This window comes from Rhinoderma darwinii, chromosome 7 (genome assembly GCF_050947455.1).
Source record: "Rhinoderma darwinii isolate aRhiDar2 chromosome 7, aRhiDar2.hap1, whole genome shotgun sequence".
Classification (NCBI taxonomy): domain Eukaryota; kingdom Metazoa; phylum Chordata; class Amphibia; order Anura; family Rhinodermatidae; genus Rhinoderma; species Rhinoderma darwinii.
Genome location: NC_134693.1, coordinates 7,957,750 through 7,978,161, shown reverse-complemented (window position 1 = coordinate 7,978,161; position 20,412 = coordinate 7,957,750). Strand labels below are relative to the sequence as shown.

At 40.3% G+C, this 20,412-nt stretch overlaps 1 protein-coding gene across 1 annotated transcript in view; it reads left to right on the top strand.

Moving 5' to 3' along the window:
* Positions 1-20,412, top strand: part of FYB2 (FYN binding protein 2) — a 174,536-nt gene that overhangs the window by 148,539 nt on the left and 5,585 nt on the right. Inside the window, exons 10-23 of the mRNA XM_075832055.1 lie at positions 582-676; positions 4,416-4,459; positions 6,216-6,241; positions 6,987-7,049; positions 8,384-8,471; positions 8,595-8,754; positions 9,313-9,439; positions 10,157-10,194; positions 12,534-12,594; positions 13,630-13,698; positions 14,049-14,074; positions 14,187-14,250; positions 14,347-14,418; positions 16,370-16,442. Of these exons, the coding sequence (XP_075688170.1) occupies positions 582-676; positions 4,416-4,459; positions 6,216-6,241; positions 6,987-7,049; positions 8,384-8,471; positions 8,595-8,754; positions 9,313-9,439; positions 10,157-10,194; positions 12,534-12,594; positions 13,630-13,698; positions 14,049-14,074; positions 14,187-14,250; positions 14,347-14,418; positions 16,370-16,442 (1,006 nt within the window). The remainder of the gene's footprint in view (positions 1-581; positions 677-4,415; positions 4,460-6,215; positions 6,242-6,986; positions 7,050-8,383; positions 8,472-8,594; positions 8,755-9,312; positions 9,440-10,156; positions 10,195-12,533; positions 12,595-13,629; positions 13,699-14,048; positions 14,075-14,186; positions 14,251-14,346; positions 14,419-16,369; positions 16,443-20,412) is intronic.

Sequence of the window (20,412 nt, the reverse complement as noted above, 5' to 3'; positions counted from 1 at the left end):
GTGAATGGATCCGAAATTACAGACCGTAATTACGACTAATTCTACGGTCGTGTGCATGGAAGTGTCATGATACCTTCAGAGGAGATGATTCGGACTACCCACCCTCTTCCCCATCTATACAGAACATGTGCCCGTCCCCTATAAATGCCCTGTAACCTTTGCTGCTATCATTGTACACACCGGATATATCATCAATAAGGTCTTATATGTTATTTGTGAATCATCCCATAAGAAATAGACCCTCATGACAAGTGATTGGCTCCAAAGAACCCTTCAAATTGGGTTGTCTTCTGCTGACCTTTGGGGCCCATATTTGTGTTGGAGCCTGGGCCCACCGGAGAATTCCCTTTTACTCTGGTGTGCCAGGCCAACCCAGCTTACATTAAAGGATTTGTTCAAAGTCGACAACCCCTTTAAGGGTATTTTATGGTTCATAATAAAAGTAATGTGTAATAACTGTACAATAATTGTACCACTAAAGTCCCCCGAGAAGTGACCTTCTGCTGTTCTCACCTTCTAAGAAGTGAAGTCCTGCCGCCTCCGGGGCTCCCGTGTATATTAAGAAATGTTTTCTATTCCAGCCTGAAGGAGACGGATGAGATGTTGTGTTACGAGGACATTCTGAAGCTCGCGGAGTCGGTATATAGTGATAATGTTTATAACACCGAGGATATCAGTAAGTGGAAGACATTGATACAATGTAACAACCTGCAGTTTGTGTTTACATAACAAAGTATCAGTATCATGTCGCTGTAGGATTCTGTGTATGGTACTACGAATATGGCGGCACTGTCCATGTATCATCCCATATTAAATATTAGCGCTTGTGATGTACTTGAAAGCAGCTGCCCGTGGTGTACGGTACCGAACATAAAGGCCATTTTATCACTATTTAATTTAGATTTTTTTTTAATGGCACCGTTTAATGTACCATATAATGTAATGGTAAACTTTAAAAAAAAAATAATTCTGCAGCCATTCCCCCATATTTTTGGAGGGCTTTTATTTTTAGGGCGTTGACCCTGCGCTAAAAATAACTTTCTGCGGGTCAATACGATTACAGCGCTACTAAATGTATATTGTTACTATTATTATATTGCAAAAATAAAATGTTGTGCCCTATATTCGTAACTTTTTTTTAAACATTTTCTGTCGATGGAGCGGTGTGTATGGACTTTTTTTTTGTGGGGCAGGCTGTAATTTTTATTGGTACCATTTTGGGGTAGGTGTGACATTTTCATCTCTTTTTATTCAATTTTTTTTTGGGGGAGGCGAGCTGACCCAAAAAATATCAATTGTGGCTGTTTTTCAAAAATGTATAGCGTTCATTGTGCTGAATAAATTGTAATAGTGAATAAATTAATTGTAATAGTTCAAACTTTTACGGACACAGCAATACCAATTATGTTTATTTTATTTTTTGTTTACTTTAGTTTAGGACCCCAAAAATTTTTTTAGTTTTTTTCTTTTTATTTTTTACTAATTTTTTTCTTTTATTTTTAAAAACTTTTATTTCACTTTTAAATCTTTTTCTTCTTTATATTTTGTTGGGGTTTTTTTTTTGTCTCACCAGGGAGCTTGAACATGCGTATTGCAGTTTATTGCGCATGAAGCATCCTATTAAGCCCTACCCCTGGCAAAATGTAATAGGAGCCCCAACGTGGCAGACCTGTGGGCCGCACTCTAATGGCTTAGATGCCGCGGTCGCTATTGACTGCAGTGTCTAAACCAGGGGTCTGCTCCGAGACTCTGGAATTCCCTGACATCGCTGTCCACATATGAACAGCGATGTCTGGGGCTTCCCCAGAGCCGGAGTCCCGAGCAGAGCGCTTGTGTCGGCTCTGCTCCGGGACTCTGTGGAATTCCCTGACATCGCTGCACATATATGGACAGTGTGTCAGGGTCTTGCCCAGAGCGGAGCAGAGCGCTGGTGTTGGCTCTGCTCCTGGACTCTGTGGAATTCCCTGACATCGCTGTCCACATATGAACAGGGCTTCCCCAGAGCCGGAGTCCCGAGCAGAGCGCTGGTGTCGGCTCTACTCCGGGACTCTGTGGAATTCCCTGACATCGCTGCCCATATATGGACAGTGTGTCAGGGTCTTCCCCAGAGCGGAGTCCCAGGCAGAGCGCTGTTATCGGCTCTGCTCCGGGACTCTGGGGAAGCCTCTGACATTGCTGTCCATACATCGACAATGATGTCAGGGGCTTCCCCAGAGCAGGAGTCCCAGTGATGTCAGGAGCACAGCTGGAGTCCCAGGAAGAGCCTATTAGTGATCTGCCTGGGACTCCAGCTCTGGGCAAGCCCCTGACATCACTGGGGCAGCCTCTACAGAGGGCACTGTGGCAGCCTCTACAGAGGGCACTGTGGCAGCCTCTACAGAGGGCACTGTGGCAGCCTCTACAGAGGGCACTGTGGCAGCCTCTACAGAGGGCACTGTGGCAGCCTCTACAGAGGGCACTGTGGCAGCCTCTACAGAGGGCACTGTGGCAGCCTCTACAGAGGGCACTGTGGCAGCCTCTACAGAGGGCACTGTGGCAGCCTCTACAGAGGGCACTGTGGCAGCCTCTACAGAGGGCACTGTGGCAGCCTCTACAGAGGGCACTGTGGCAGCCTCTACAGAGGGCACTGTGGCAGCCTCTACAGAGGGCACTGTGGCAGCCTCTACAGAGGGCACTGTGGCAGCCTCTACAGAGGGCACTGTGGCGTTATCTACAAGTGGGTGTGTGACAGTATCTGAAGAGGACACTGGCATTATCTAGGGGTGTGTTGCATTATCTACAGAGGGCACTGTGGCCTTATCTACAGAGGGCACTGTGGCCTTATCTACAGAGGGCACTGTGGCCTTATCTACAGAGGGCACTGTGGCCTTATCTACAGAGGGCACTGTGGCCTTATCTACAGAGGGCACTGTGGCCTTATCTGCCCAATCTTGACATGTGTGCTAACTGAGCCGCCGGACTGCATTTAGCGACACTTAAACTGGAAAGCTGGATTGTTGAAATAAACACAAGGAGAAATATCTCAAATTTTAAACCTAGCGCTATTATTATAGTAATGCAGTATTATTATTCTAGTAATATAGTGTTATAGTACTTCAAATAACTAATTGATTAACAATAATTTTGTATTGTATCAAATTTGAAAGTAATGCGGCCCGTCAACTTCCCATTTTTTCTATATGCGGCCCACTTACCCGGCCGAGTTTGAGACCCCTGGTCTAAACGGTTAAGATTGGAGTTAACGCCGATCCCAGTCCTTAGCAGGAGGTGTCCGCTATAATATACAGCTGACACCTGCGGCGTATGGAGCCAAGGACCATGCTTCATACTCCCCTCTCCTCCCATCTATGAGTTTGGAAAGGGGTTAAAGGGATTGTCTTATCAAATATCCAAATGTGCCCTATGCCAAACCAGCTATTCTAGAAAACCAAAAATATGTCTAAACCCAAAAAATACAAAAGTATTCCAATAGTATGGGATAATAAAGATTTATATTTTTCTATACTATTGGAATACTTTTGTATTTTTTTGGTTTAGACATATTTTTGGTTTTCTTGATGATATAATTACGTCTTGATCGTTCATTGTATGCTTAGGATACATATTGGTAGAAAACAAACTAGCTATTATAACCTGCTCTAATCTATCAGGGGAAGAAGAGGATTTGGAGCTTTGTATCAGAAGAGAGATCTATCCCCTATAAAGATATAATAAATTATTTAACACAGAATTTTGGACTTCTGATTTTACCAGATTTTTGGAAGTTTAGTGTTCTAGACTCTGGAATACTTGTTGCATACTTAAGAATAATTGACCTCCTCAAATACAAATTGTTGCTGGAAGCTGAAGGTCAATACATGGACATGGGGCCCATAACCCGGGTCCTTGAGTCCTTCTACAGGTGATAATTCATGACCCCCAACTCCCGATCTGGGGACAAGATATCCTAGAGCTACTTAGAGGACAAAAGGGAGACCAGGTCCTTAGAATGATCATCCCCTTCCCTTGATTGATGGATCGGGTCTCCAGGGCTATGGCGCCAGGCTGAGCTGGGCCTACGTAAGGTCTTTCTGGGGTCATTATAAGATTCTTGGCGCTGTGGTCGGGGCCACTTGACTTCAGTTGCAAGTTCTTCGTAGATATGAACTGAAATGCTAAATGTGGACTTTCTGGTGGGATTTCTCGGCAGATGGGGAGATATAGGAGTTCACGTTGAGGCTCTAATAAATGTGGAGAAGATAGAAGCATAGATTCTATTGGTATGGAAGCCACCAGGGCGGTGACCTCTTTCTACCCAATGATGATGTAATACACCAGGTGGTTCTCACTATTGACCTGTTGTCTTGTTTCCTATAAAACAATTATGATCTTCCTGGTCATTGTTGATTTTATAATGAATTATATTTTTATTATAGACCCTGTAAACATGCCAGAGATTGAAGGAGAATGTACCTATGAGGTGAGGTGACCCGCTGGGGTGAGGAGTATTGCACAATGTAACATGTCATTAAATTATTTATATTATATGTTAAAAAAAAAATTGTGTCATGTACCATCTGATGCCATATTACCCTAAAAACACAGCATTTAGGGGAGGTGGGAAATTGGCCCAAGGGTCATAGAATGAGCGGAGAGGGGAAAAAAACCTCCAGGCCCCGGTGGCAAAACTCCGCACCATAATAAGAGGCGCGTTTTTATTTTTTCTATTGGCCCCCTTTCTTCTATGTACGGCATTGAGGGGGGCATATGGGGTCTCACAGTACACAGAGTGCCTATTACCGGGTATTCATAATATAGGCCCATTTGCACTCTGTGTGTCCATGTACAGGCTCAGTGTCTGACGTACCTGCAGAGCAATATGAGAGTGCATAATGTGGCCGCCATTGGTGGTATTCATCTAGCTTTTGTAGGAGACCATAATAAATGGGAAAAATAGTTTCTTAAAGGGTTTGTCCACTTTTGCAACCAGTTTCCTTTTTTTCATTGTTCCAATGCATCTAAAATAATAAAGCAACTAATCATCTTGATTACAAATCTGCTACTGTTTTGTGTACACAGCTCCTACACAGACCCATGTGTCTCCATGGTTATAGACTACAAACAAACCCTGTGTAGCTTATTCCCTTCAATCTGTCATCTTCTTTTTGATTATCTACATTCGGTAGGTTACAAGAAGTACGGAACAGATGGAAGAGAGTAAAACATGACGGCTGGATCAGACTACACAGGGTTTGTTTGTAGTCTGTAACCATGGAGACACATAGGCTTGCATAGGAACTGTATACACAAAATGGTAAGAGAGTTTTAATCAATATATTTAATCATTATACTCAGGAGAATTAGAAGATTTTTTTTAATGTAGTAAATTTCATTTGTTATACCAACTACATTAGAGCCGAAGGGTAAAGAACCAAGGAAAGCTTTTTTTTTTGTTGTTGTTTTTTTTACTTTTGCCCATTTTCCCTATATAATACTAACAAATCAAAAACATAGTGGTTCCATCATGATGCCATAATTAAAGCCTATATGCCTAGCAGCAAAAAAAACGAAACGATTTTGTAGACTATGAAATAATAAAAAATTCCAAAACGCATTAAAGATGTTCTTCGCTTTGGACAATCTCTACTTGTTAGAAGGATCCCTCGACATTACGCACATCACAATATGTCCCCGGGCTGGGACACCCAGCGATCAGCTGTGATCGCTGGGGAAACCTGGCAGTAAGTGTTCTGTTTCCCTGCAGTGCCACCTCAGGAGAAATGAAGTATTACACAGGGTGAATTCATATCAATGTGTTGTCTGTGTAATACAGGACAGGTCCTCCAGAGAGGGAGATGCTCTATGTAACCGCTCTCCACTCTGCCCAAGAGATAAGGATCCTAAACAGGGGACCCCCCTCTATTAACTCACAATTCCCGTATAGTGTGTATGGAAAGGGGTTTTCTAAACTAAACACTCCCTTTACGACCCTTGGTCCTGAAAACGTTAAGGAATACCTGAATACAAACGGCATTTCACGTCTAGAACTCGTAGAATCCCCTCCCCCCCCAAGCTTTATATAAACCTGTCTGTTCCTCTTGACATTTTCTTTCGCACCAGGTCGTCCCGTCCGTCCACATTCTGGAAATGCTCAAAGGCCAGAATCTGAAATTCTTATAAAAATTCTATCTGTGTTGTGTCTGTAAAACTAATCTTTTCTATTTCTTCTTATGAAGGTCTCTGCCGATAATAATCATCTCAGGTAACACTCCCATCATTTCACTATAAATACTTTTGGGTTTTTCACTATTTCCCCATTTTGGAAGCAGGATAGTTCTTTACCGTTATTAGGTGAAACAGAATAAACTAGATGTAGCAGAGCCCAGGGGGATTTTTGGGAGTACTTTTTGTAGTGTTGCGAAGGGGAGAAGCACAGAACGTTAAAATTATTTTAGTACAACATCCGATAATCCGGAAACTTTGATAATCCAGCACTTGCGTCCACCACAGAACTGCAATATAATGTCGAATTTCACAAGACTACAAGCAGAGGACTGAATAGAGACTGTCAATTAAAGTGGTCTCATCAGAGACATCCCCTTTCAGAATGGAGCCGCCCTTGTGATCATCTGATTGCCGCAGATCTGGCTCCCGGCAAACTGCTGACAGCCAGGCATTTCCATCTGCAGGGGAAATGCGGTATTACATGTCGCCCATTCAGATGGCGGCTCGAGTCTACCAGAAAGGGAGCTGCTCTTACAGTCCCTTTCCGTGACTATCCGATAATTCTGAATATTTGATGATCCGGAATTTATCAGGTCCCATTGATGTCAGATTAACACCTCCCTCCACAGCCATTTTTCGGATTTTCATGTTCCGGTTTTCCTCCCCACCCCTTCAAAAACCGAAACGTTTTTATTTTTGCATCGATATAGCCGTATGGGATATGTTTTTCTTTTTTTTTACTTTGCCTACCATTGCACTAAGTAAACCTGTATTTCTTTCAGTGACTCCAGCACCATGAGTTCCTACCCCAGTGTTAGATCTTCTGTCTCTGAAGGATATTCTAGGTAATATATCCTTATAAAGGGCAGAGCTGCCCCACATATACATATATATATGTGTACTATACCCTCTAATATACATTGTGCTCATTGGATTGTCCCCAAAAATGACTACTTTGTAGGGAAGTTCAGATTGATGGTCCGGCAACTGGAAACCACATCTACCAAAAGAACAGCGGGGTCCCTGCTCTGACCGTCAATGGATCAGACTTGCATGGGAATTACAGGAACCTACAAGGGAGATTCCTCATAGGTTTTCAATACTACATTGCATTGCATATTGGATGGTGTTGCCGCTTGGATCTTCTCCTCTCCTTCCAATGGAGAAGAACCAACCAAGAAAGCAAGTCCACTTCTCCATTGAGGGTCATAAGCGGGAATGACACTTGGGTAACTTTGACACGTCAAAGAGACCAAAGTTGGTCAAACCCCCCAAAATCTCATTTGTAATGGAGGTCTCCTGACCGTCCCCCGAGGGATCTGACCGCAGATTACTCCCCTCTCCCTACAGCTATCTGATGTGTTTGGCCACCATCAGATGCACAATGTTGCTTATGCCACCTTATAGCTGGCATATATGTCCACCATTATTTTGCACCAAGAAATGTCACGTTTTTAATAAATTTGGCGCATTTGATGACTCCTTTTAGGTGCAACTCTTGATCCTGTCAAAAACACGTGATGAATTTGGTGCATATCATATAATCCACTTTTTTGGGTGCAATCTCCATAGAATTCTTTCTTTTTTTTTTCTTCGTAAATCTACCACAATGTTTACCACAACTCTGTACTATATATATATATATATATATATATATATATATATATATATATATATATATATACCATCTGTAAATATGAAGAAAATTTATGGAAGCTCCAAATGGAAATTTGTCTGGGCATCGGAGATCGCAATGGGTCAGACCTATCAATGTATTTATGCTGGTTTTCTGCAATAAGTACAGTGAAAGATGTGATTTTTGGGTCAAATGCCATATTTATGAAGCCTCATCCAAATTTTCCAACGTGTCCGAATGTTGTAAAATGCGGGTGTGGCTTATTCTGTGCGACTCTTCTGCCAATTTGACTTAGCGTTGTATTAATTTGTCTTAGCGTCGTATTTTGCCCGCGCCGTATGCCGTGCACCCTGGTGATTAATAACTTCAGCGCTGCACTTGGTGATAGACTGACCCCTCAATGTGTAGTTAGAGTTATCTTTTATTTATTTTATGACTTCTGATACCCTTAAAGGATGAGATATCCCATGATGCAGTATTGGTTTTCTGTGGGATTAGAAATTGTTACATTGTAACGTGACCTTTCATCTTGTACCCATCCAGCGCTGCTGATTTGGACACGTCCGGCGAGTCGTTCCGATGGAAGGCGAAAATTGGCAAAAACGAACAAACGTTTAGAAACAAATTCAAGGTGATTTCTAAATGTATCAAAATCGAATAATTCTAGATTCTTTTTATTTAATGTATAAGTTCTGATTTTCTATAATCATGTTCTGCGAATGACTCCTGTGCGCCCCTTGTGATTATAAATTAGATTTCAGGACTGGAGAAGATATTATACACATCAATAATAATGGAGGACTTCAAGCCTGAAAAATATTCACTTCCCGTGAAGAAAGGGGACAATGTTGAGGTTATTCGGATCACTGATTGTCCTGCAGGAAAATGGCTGGTCAGGCATACCCAAGGAAACTGTAAGTCATGGCAATACCTCCTTCCATGTGCCTGAGGAACAACCATAGTCAGCCCTGTGTATTCTGCTGTTGTCACTAAACCTTTCCAGCCTTCTTCTTCGTTACTGTATATGCTGTAAAGCTATTGTCAATTACGTATTGGTGCCACTCCCAGCAGTGGGCTGATTTTTTTTTTTTTCCTGCTTGTGACATACTGCATGCTGCTGCACAGGGCACAGTCTGTAGCCTCTCCTGTGCCTTAGACTTATATATATGTTTCTCCAGTATCCTGCTCACAATTTTAAATTATATACATAGCTATAGCACCTGATATAATCTGGCCACACCTGCCTGGGCAAGGCATCATGGGACATGTAGTTACCAGAACTATTGCCTGCAGGCAGTGATTTCTACATTCAAGAGACTGGAAAGAAACTTGATTATTATTTTCTATAAAGAAAGCATGAAGGAAAATAAAATAATTCTGTTATAAGAAGGGGCGAGGTTACGGGGTGGTGGGATCTCCTGTATCTGCTAGAGTTTCTCTTTAAATTGCCTGCATTATGTTTATTTTGACAGATGGTTTTGTTCCCGTGGCCAGCTTGCAGGTCAGCGATGGTATCAAGGCTTTTAGTAACCAGCACCAATCCTTTATTCCTGTCATCCAGGACTTATACTCTGACGTAGAAGTCCGGCCAAATCACAGGTGGATAGATTATTTTACTATCATGAGTACATTTACTTATTTAAAGGTCCACTAACCCAAAAGTCCTCCGCTTATAAAAGTGCAGAATATTAGAACTGCCAATATCATTCATTCTTATGATGTAAATGTTTCTTGGGGTTCCAAGCACTGGGGATGATGTGGGACATAAAGTAATGATGGTGGGGGTTAGGCACTTTTCTGATTTTGTCACTAATTCTATTGGAGAACCCTAGAGCCAATCACTGCCCCACCTGTAATGGCTGATACCAGTGAACAATAAATCACATAAAACCGCACAGCACATGGAGAAGAGATGGACTTTAGGTTTAGTGTCGCTTTAAACTGCATTTTAGAGTCTTCTGAGTAGCCCCTGTAATAGGGTAGAATTTCTCATGCAGCCATTCAGGCAATTACACTACATAAGGGAATTCCTATTTAAGGAATATTCCAATATATGCTACATTTTAAAATAAAACAGATGAAAACGTAATTTTAATTGCTTATTTCATGATCCTGTGTCCACATGGGGGCAGTATTGCATTGCTGTCAAGCATAATCTGACCTTCCACTGACTAAAATCACATGATGTTAGAAGCTACAAAAAAAATAAAAAATGGATTATGTAGAGAATTTGCTATTTGTCCAAGCACTTTAAAGACTTTTAAAGAAACCAAGTGATGCGTTCTGCGTATTGAGAGATATATTTTCTTCTTCTAGTGGAGACTATTCAGATCTGTTGACCGGCTCAGATGACTGTAAGTGTTAATGTTACAGTATTATTATTATTATTCAGGACCCTGATCTATACGATCGGGAGCGGTGATAAAGATTGTCTCTCTCTTTCTCTCTATCGCTCTTTGTCTTTCTTTCGCTCTCGCTTTCTCTTTCTTTCTTTCGCTCTCGCTTTCTCTTTCTTTCGCTCACTCTTTCTCTTTCTTTCGCTCTCGCTTTCTCTTTCTTTCGCTCTCGCTTTCTCTTCCTTTCGCTCTCGCTTTTTCTTTCTTTCGCTCTCTCGTTTCTCTCTTTCTTTCGCTCTTTCGCACTCTCGTTTCTCTCTTTCTTTCGCTCTTTCTTTCTCTCACTTTCGCTCTCGCTTTCTTTCTTTCGCTCTCGCTTTCTCTTCCTTTTGCTCTCGCTTTTTCTTTCTTTCGCTCTCTCGTTTCTTTCTTTCTCTCTTTCTTTCGCTCTTTCTTTCTCTCACTTTCTCTTTCTTTTGCTCTTTCTCTTTATTTCGCTCTTTTCTTTATTTCTCTCGCTTTCTTTCGCTTTTTTTCTCTTTCTCTCATTCTTTCGCTCTTTCTTTCGCTCTCTCTTTCTTTTCGGTCTCTCGTTCGTACGTTCTTTCATTCTTTCTTTCGTTCTTTCTTTCTCTCGCTCTCTGAATTGCTGGGGAACCCCCCTAACAGAAAGGGATTTTCAAAGTAGACCACCCCTTTAAAGAGGAACGCCACCTTTGACAATGACACTCTGCAGAATTTGGAGGCTATTGTGCTGCCCTCGGAGTTCATATCTCTTCACTTCCTTTTCTTAATATCTATAGTCTAGAACTGATAGATCGTTTCACCCCCAACCCCTTTCCATGCCAACTCTCCCCATCAGAGGTAGTCACAGTGGCCAGAATCACATGCTGGATTACTACATAAAGGACAACTCCACTAAAATCGAATCTTTTCACGTTTCTGAATCTTCGCTTAACTAAATAGAGATGAGAGAATTTTCCCCCAAAATGTTTCTGTTCAGATTCAGTCAGAATAAATTATTCACAAATTGAAAGTGCCCTGATTGCCTAAAAACTCGTGTCTGACTCTCAGATGTCTTCTGGGACTGCGTCCAAGTTAAATTTAACCCCTTTCAAGATTGAACGCCAAGCCAGGCTAGTATACATCACGCTAAATGCTCTACGTTTGACGTATACGCCTGATAAAAGCAGACGTATGCGTTAAATGTAGCCTTTCACGGATGCCCTAACATGCGCATCCGTCACCATAGACTGCGATGGTATCCGTTAAGCTGATACTTCATGTACCAAACTGCAGCTGTGTAAGCCGGACACGGTCAGGACTTTTCAGCCTCTGATTCACTGATGGCAAGCAATGATCTTGAAAACGATAAGGGACTGAACAGTAAACCGCAGAACTTTTTTTCTTCTACATTGATTGAGCTTTATATAGAGGAATTGTGTGAATACCCGCTGATCGCCAGTGGATCCTCATTTAGAAATTGGGCTGTCCACAGGGTATAACCCCCTTTCAGCAAATTTAGTTAAATACATAGAAAACAACTGGACATCTGTTATATACCTATTTATCTTTTATATACCTCCTTAGTGAATGTTAAAGGACTTGTTTCATCAGGGACAACGCCTGTCAGAAAGCAAACCCTGAAGAAACGATCAGCTGATCGCCACAGGTCCCACTCCCAGATCGCCCCTCCCCCACAAACAGCGGCTGCTGCGGGGGAAATGTTGTATTATATGGCGGTCATTCAGATAATTGGCGTACTCGTTCCTTGTAACCTGCCGGAACAGGAGATACTCTTTTACAGTGGCTCTCCGTTCTGGCTCATAGAGGGAGGTCTCTAGCAGGGAACCCCCTCTATGATGTGATCTGTTCATAAGACAACCCCTTTAACCTCATCTCCATGCAGGGTAGCGGACACAAACAGCATAGGACCCTCATGCAAGAAGAGCACATGGGCCCCCCTTGATCGTGATTGGGCGTCCCACACTATGGGCGTCCCACACTATGGGCCTCCTACACTATGTCTCTTTAACAATCCACCAGCAATTGTGATCCATAGTATTCATTACGAAGTCCCTTACACACAGTCTAGTAGACAGTAGGAGGCTGTTATTACGGTGTCAGTGGTCCCCTTACCTATTGGGTCCCTGTGCAGCACATTTGGTATGTCCGGCCCTGTGTCATGTTTGGACCGTCTCTACGGACTTTTGCAGCTGTCGTTATGGGAGGTGATGACCTCAGAACTGGCGAGTTATAAGTAATAATATAAGAGCTCCACAGTTTCTACAGATATTAATTTGAATATTTTATACCCTCCTTATATGCAAATTTCTAACTCCTGTGTCTTGTTTTAGATTCTGTCAAATCAGAAGAACAATATGATGACATCAGCAACACAAGCCAAACCCCAAACAGGTGAGAAGCGTTAATCTATCTTCATAGAATTATACTTTATTAGAAAGGGTTAAAGGGGGGGGTCCAGCTTTAGTCAACTAAAGATAGAGGTGCACCTATCATTATATCACTTTTCCCCCATAAATCAGTAGTATATGAAACATTGTAATACATTTATTAGAGAAAAGCGTCATCTTCCTCACCTTCCAGCAGCAGGTAGTTCTAATTTGCCTCCCTGCCGGATATAATAGTAAATAGAAGACGGGGGGAGGAGGGGGATGCAGCTGCAGTGTGTCTTTTGCTGTGAGAGGGGGGGGGGGCAGTAGGGTGGAGACATCTGGTTGGCTCAGAGCACACAGCACCGCTCTGACATCACACCAGATTGAGCCCGCCCACACAGCCGGCAGGGAGATAGAACCAGCATGTTTAACATGAAAGATCTTCCTTGGTTATGCATATTGTATCATGAAAAAATAATTCTGTAAACCTTGTAATGTACTTTTAATTCTTTGTCACTCCAAGATCTCTGCTTGCTGTCCGTGAATGGAACCATTATTTTTCCCCATTCAGAGGTTGAAAATCTATTCAGACCTCATCCTGCTCACACAACTGAGGGTCTAAAACGATTCATTAATGTATATCAAAGTCAACTTGGATACCAGTACAGGAGAGAGATGTGTTTAGCTTGGATATAGTTACCTACACTGATACGTTGTTGCAAATTCACATCTGTGTGAGAACTCGGTGAAGGTTTATATCCAAGATTGACAGCAAACAGAGAGAGGTTTGCCACAGGTCGATAGGCTAGGGTTGCACGGGTATGATGGGCTGGGGTTGCACGGGGGTCGGTGGGCTGGGGTTGCACGGGGTGCGGTTTGCTGGGGTTGCACGGGATGCGGTGTGCCGGGGTTGCACTGGGCCGGGGTTGCACTGGGCCTGGGTTGCACGGGGCCGGGGTTGCACGGGGCCGGTGGGCCGGCGGGCTGGGGTTGCATTATATGGACACTGGTTCTCTATTCAGGAGTCTTCTGGTTTCTGTCTGTTCTCTTTTTTTAGTTCTGGTGGAAAAGGAAAAGTATTTGGACATTTATTTAGAAAAGACAAATCCAAGAAAGAAGACGCAGGGTAAGTCTGTAATATTATTTATTCATGTTTCCTTCCATAGTTGTCAAGGTCCAAGGAGATCCCTGAAAAAAATTGTGTGGGGGGGGGGGGGAGAGGGAAGTCCTCCCCAGGCAGCACCCAAAATGACACACAGTCACCAAAACATACCACCTTAGGCGGTGTTCACACTGTCCGGATTTGCACTAGGTTTATCTGCTGTGAATTTTTAAAATAATGTGCGGCAGAAGTCCACAGCTGAAACTCTTATTTCTGCAGCTCCATTCAGTGTGAATGCCCCTTTATCCTGATAATAACGACTTGTTCAGACCGCCGGCCGCACTCTTCACTGAGATGTATCTTTATCTTTCCAGATCTGCACCTGTAATTCCCAATATCAGTGAGTATTCCGTCTTCTATAGTCGGTGACTGTCGTCCTGATGGTTGATGTTTTCTTGTCATATTTTACTAACATCCTAATGTTCTATTCATTTCATCTTAATCTTCTACAGATAGAACTACATCGCAGGAGAATGAGGAGAATCACACCTATGCCATAAGTGACGACCATGACCGGTAATTCTCTACATATAGATATCTATATATTTCTATCATCTGTAAAATGTCACTAAAGATTCTCCACATATCAAATAACTGAAATGTCTATTTAAGAGACAAGGAAGAAAAGTTTCCGGGCTGGAAGTCATTATTCTATAAAAATAAAGAACAAAAAGGAACTGAAAGGTGAGGGCATTCTCTCTCTCTCTCTCTCTCTCTCTGTGTCTCTCTCTATCCTTCTCTACCTCTCTCTCTCTATCCTTCTCTCTCTCTCTCTCTCTCTCTCTCTCTCTCTCTCTCTCTCTCTATCCTTCTCTCTATCCTCTCTCTCTCTCTATCCTTCTCTCTCTCTATCCTCTCTCTCTCTCTCTCTATCCTTCTCTCTCTCTCTCTATCCTTCTCTCTCTCTCTATCCTTCTCTCTCTCTATCCTTCTCTCTCTCTCTCTATCCTTCTCTCTCTCTATCTATCCTTCTCTCTCTCTCTCTATCCTTCTCTCTCTCTCTCTATCCTTCTCTATCTCTCTCTCTCTCTATCCTTCTCTCTCTCTCTCTCTCTATCCTTCTCTCTCTCTCTCTCTCTCTCTCTATCCTTCTCTCTCTCTCTCTCTATCCTTCTCTCTCTCTCTCTCTCTATCCTTCTCTCTCTCTCTCTCTCTATCCTTCTCTCTCTCTCTCTCTCTATCCTTCTCTCTCTCTCTCTCTCTCTATCCTTCTCTCTCTCTCTCTCTCTCTATCCTTCTCTCTCTCTCTCTATCCTTCTCTCTCTCTCTCTCTCTCTATCCTTCTCTCTCTCTCTCTATCCTTCTCTCTCTCTCTCTATCCTTCTCTCTCTCTCTCTATCCTTCTCTCTCTCTCTCTATCCTTCTCTCTCTCTCTCTATCCTTCTCTCTCTCTCTCTCTCTCTATCCTTCTCTCTCTCTCTCTCTATCCTTCTCTCTCTCTCTCTCTCTCTATCCTTCTCTCTCTCTCTCTCTCTATCCTTCTCTCTCTCTCTCTCTATCCTTCTCTCTCTCTCTCTCTATCCTTCTCTCTCTCTCTCTATCCTTCTCTCTCTCTCTCTCTATCCTTCTCTCTCTCTCTCTCTATCCTTCTCTCTCTCTCTCTCTATCCTTCTCTCTCTCTCTCTATCCTTCTCTCTCTCTCTCTATCCTTCTCTCTCTCTCTCTCTTCTCTCTCTCTCTCTCTCCTTCTCTCTCTCTCACTATCCTTCTCTCTCTCTCTCTCTATCCTTCTCTCTCTCTCTCTCTATCCTTCTCTCTCTCTCTCTCTATCCTTCTCTCTCTCTCTCTCTCTCCTTCTCTCTCTCTCCTCTCTATCCTTCTCTCTCTCTCTCTCTATCCTTCTCTCTCTCTCTCTCTCTCTCTCCTCTCTCTCTCTCTCTCCTCTCTCCTCTTCTCTCTCTCTCTCTCTATCTCTCTCTCTCTCTCTCTCTTCTCTCTCTCTCTCTCTATCCTTCTCTCTCTCTCTCTCTCTCTATCCTTCTCTCTCTCTCTCTCTATCCTTCTCTCTCTCTCTCTCTATCCTTCTCTCTCTTCTCTCTATCCCTATCTCTCTCTCTCTCTCTCTCCTTCTCTCTCCTCTCTATCTATTCTCTCTCTCTCTCTCTCTCTCTCTCTCTCTATCCTTCTCTCTCTCTCTCTATCCTTCTCTCTCTCTCTATCCTTCTCTCTCTCTCTCTCTATCCTTCTCTCTATCTCTCTCTCTCTCTCTCTCTATCCTTCTCTCTCTCTCTCTATCCTTCTCTCTCTCTCTCTATCCTTCTCTCTCTCTCTCTATCCTTCTCTCTATCCTTCTCTCTCTCTCTCTATCCTTCTCTCTCTCTCTCTATCCTTCTCTCTCTCTCTCTCTCCTTCTCTCTCTCTCTCTATCCTTCTCTCTATCCTTCTCTCTCTCTCTCTATCTCTATCCTTCTCTCTCTCTCTATCCTTCTCTCTATCCTTCTCTCTATCCTTCTCTCTATCCTTCTCTCTATCCTTCTCTCTCTCTCTCTATCCTTCTCTCTCTCTCTCTCTCTCTCTCTATCCTTCTCTCTCTTCTCTTCTTCTCTCTCTCTCTCTATCTATTTTAATAAAGCTTCTACTGTTTCATATACTGTACATACATATTTAGTTTACTAATGTCAATGTTTCCTTCCAGAAAAAAATTCTCTCCAGGATCAGGAGTGAAGAAGTTAGCGAAAGAAGAAAAGATATTTCGTGAGAAATTCAAGGTCTGCTTCCTATTGTTCAGTCCAGTACATTTCAGTGACTGATGTAACATTGTAACCGTCTGAGATGATCATTAAAGATTCGTTTTCTGGTATATAAAAATATCGACCCAACGCTCAGATCAGGTGAATACAGACCGGTGTGCGGTGCCGGCGAGTTCTACATCTTCCCATGGAGCGTGGCTGATTATTACCCAGGACTGTTGATTCTGCTGCAATTATATGAAATCTGATATTGAAATCACAAACCAGCAACAGAAGCTTCATGTCCAAAGCGATTCATGGGAAAAATGTGCTGAACTTTATGGATTACAGTATTTAGACCGTCTAGTATTACCAGGTAATGGTGACCGAGGCAAAGTACAAAAAAAGGCAATCAAATAAAAATAAATCAATGACATCAACTGAGACTTGTGTGTGCCCTGGATGCATCCCCTGCTGTATGTAGCCACATACCCCCAACATGTGAAGCGCATCTCACCCACCTGTCAAACACGTGGACCTGTCCCAAGAGCAAAAAATCTATCCTGATCAATTTCAAATTAGTTATATTCCTGTATATAGGAGCAGTATTATAGTAGTTATATACTTGTATACAGGAGCAGTATTATAGTAGTTATATTCTTGTATATAGGGGGCAGTATTATAGTAGTTATATTCTTGTATATAGTGGGCAGTATTATAGTATCTATATTCTTGTATATAGGGGGCAGTATTATAGTAGTTATATTCTTGTATATAGGAGCAGTATTATAGTAGTTATATTCTTGTATATAGGGGCAGTATTATAGTAGTTGTATATAGGGACAGTATTATAGTAGTTATATTCTTGTATATAGGGGCAGTACTATAGTAGTTATATTCTGGTATATAGGCGGCAGTATTATAGTAGTTATATTCTTGTATATAGGGGGCAGTATTATAGTAGTTATATTCTTGTATATAGAGGGCAGTATTATAGTAGTTATATTCTTGTATATAGGGAGCAGTATTATAGTAGTTATATTCTTGAATATAGGGTCAGTATTAGAGTAGTTATATTCTTGAATATAGGGGCAGTATAGAGTAGTTATATTCTTGTATATAGGAGCAGTATTATAGTAGTTATATTCTTGTATTTAGGGGGCAGTGTTATAGTAGTTATATTCTTGTATATAGGGTGCAGTATTATAGTAGTTATATTCTTGTATATAGGAGCAGTATTATAGTAGTTATATTCTTGTATATAGGGGCAGTATTATAGTAGTTATATTCTTGTATATAGGGGCAGTATTATAGTAGTTGTATATAGGGACAGTATTATAGTAGATATATTCTTGTATATAGGGGCAGTATTATAGTAGTTATATTCTTGTATATAGGGAGCAGTATTATAGTAGTTATATTCTTGTATATAGGGGCAGTATTATAGTAGTTATATTCTTGTACATAGGGAGCAGTATTATAGTAGTTATATTCTTGTATATAGTAGCAGTATTATAGTAGTTATTTTCTTGTATATAGGGGCAGTATTATAGTAGTTATATTCTTGTATATAGGGGCAGTATTATAGTAGTTATATTCTTGTATATAGGGGGAAGTATTATAGTAGTTATATTCTTGTATATAGGAGCAGTATTATAGTAGTTATATTCTTGTATATAGGGGGCAGTATTATAGTAGTTATATTCTTGTGTATAGGGGGCAGTATTATAGTAGTTGTAATCTTGTATATAGGAGCAGTATTATAGTAGTTATATTCTTGTATATAGGGGGCAGTATTATAGTAGTTATATTCTTGTACATAGTGGGCAGTATTATAGTAGCTTTATTCTTGTATATAGGGGGCAGTATTATAATAGTTATATTCTTCTATATAGGAGCAGTATTATAGTAGTTATATTCTTGTATATAGGGGCAGTATTATAGTAGTTATATTCTTGTATATAGGGGCAGTATTATAGAAGTTATATTCTTGTATATAGGGGCAGTATTATAGTAGTTGTATATAGGGGCAGTACTATAGTAGTTATATTCTGGTATATAGGGGGCAGTATTATAGTAGTTATATTCTTGTATATAGGGGGCAGTATTATAGTAGTTATATTCTTGAATATAGGGGCAGTATTATTATAGTAGTTATATTCTTGTATTTAGGGGGCAGTATTATAGTAGTTATATTCTTGTATATAGGGAGCAGTATTATAGTAGTTATATTCTTGTATATAGGGAGCAGTATTATAGTAGTTATATTCTTGTATATAGGGAGCAGTATTATAGTAGTTATATTCTTGTATATAGGGTGCAGTATTATAGTAGTTATATTCTTGTATATAGGAGCAGTATTATAGTAGTTATATTCTTGTATATAGGGGGCAGTATTATAGTAGTTATATTCTTGTATATATGGAGCAGTATTATATTAGTTATATTCTTGTATATGGGGGCAGTATTATAGTAGTTATATTCTTGTATAATGGGGGCAGTATTATAGTAGTTATATTCTTATATATAGGGGCAGTATTATAGTAGTTATATTCTTGTATATAGGGGCAGTATTATAGTAGTTATATTCTTGTATATAGGGGCAGTATTATAGTAGTTATATTCTTGTATATAGGGGGCGGTATTATAGTAGTTATATTCTTGTATATAGGGACAGTATTATAGTAGTTATATTCTTGTATATAGAGGCAGTATTATAGTAGTTATATTCTTGTACATAGGGAGCAGTATTATAGTAGTTATATTGTATATAGGGGGCAGTATTATAGTAGTTATATTCTTGTATATAGGGGGCAGTATTATAGTAGTTATATTCTTGTATATAGGAGCAGTATTATAGTAGTTATATTCTTGTATATAGGGGGCAGTATTATAGTAGTTATATTCTTGTATATAGGGGCAGTATTATAGTAGTTATATTCTTGTATATAGGAGCAGTATTATAGTAGTTATATTCTTGTATATAGGGGCAGTATTATAGTAGTTATATTCTTGTATATAGGGGCAGTATTATAGTAGTTATATTCTTGTATATAGGGGCAGTATTATAGTAGTTATATTCTTGTATATAGGGGCAGTATTATAGTAGTTATATTCTTGTACATAGGGGGCAGTATTATAGTAGTTATATTCTTGTATATAGGGGGCAGTATTATAGTAGTTATATTCTTGTATATAGGGAGCAGTATTATATTAGTTATATTCTTGTATATAGGAGCAGTATTATAGTAGTTATATTCTTGTATATAGGGGAAGTATTATAGTAGTTATATTCTTGTATATAGGGGGCAGTATTATAGTAGTTATATTCTTGTATATAGGAGCAGCATTATAGTAGTTATATTCTTGTATATAGGGGGCAGTATTATAGTAGTTATATTCTTGTATATAGGGGCAGTATTATAGTAGTTATATTCTTGTATATAGGGGCAGTATTATAGTAGTTATATTCTTATATATAGGGGCAGTATTATAGTAGTTATATTCTTGTATATAGGGGGCAGTATTATAGTAGTTATATTCTTGTATATAGGGGCAGTATTATAGTAGTTATATTCTTGTATATAGGAGCAGTATTATAGTAGTTATATTCTTGTATATAGGGGGCAGTATTATAGTAGTTATATTCTTGTATAGGGGGCATTATTATAGTAGTTATATTCTTGTATATAGGGGCATTATTATAGTAGTTATATTCTTGTATATAGGGGCAGTATTATAGTAGTTATATTCTTGTATATAGGGGGCAGTATTATAGTAGTTATATTCTTGTATAGGGGGCAGTATTATAGTAGTTATATTCTTGTATATAGGGGCAGTATTATAGTAGTTATATTCTTGTACATAGGAGCAGTATTATAGTAGTTATATTCTTGTATATAGGAGGCAGTATTATAGTAGTTATATTCTTGTATATAGGGGCAGTATTATAGTAGTTATATTCTTGTATATAGGAGCAGTATTATAGTAGTTATATTCTTGTATAGGG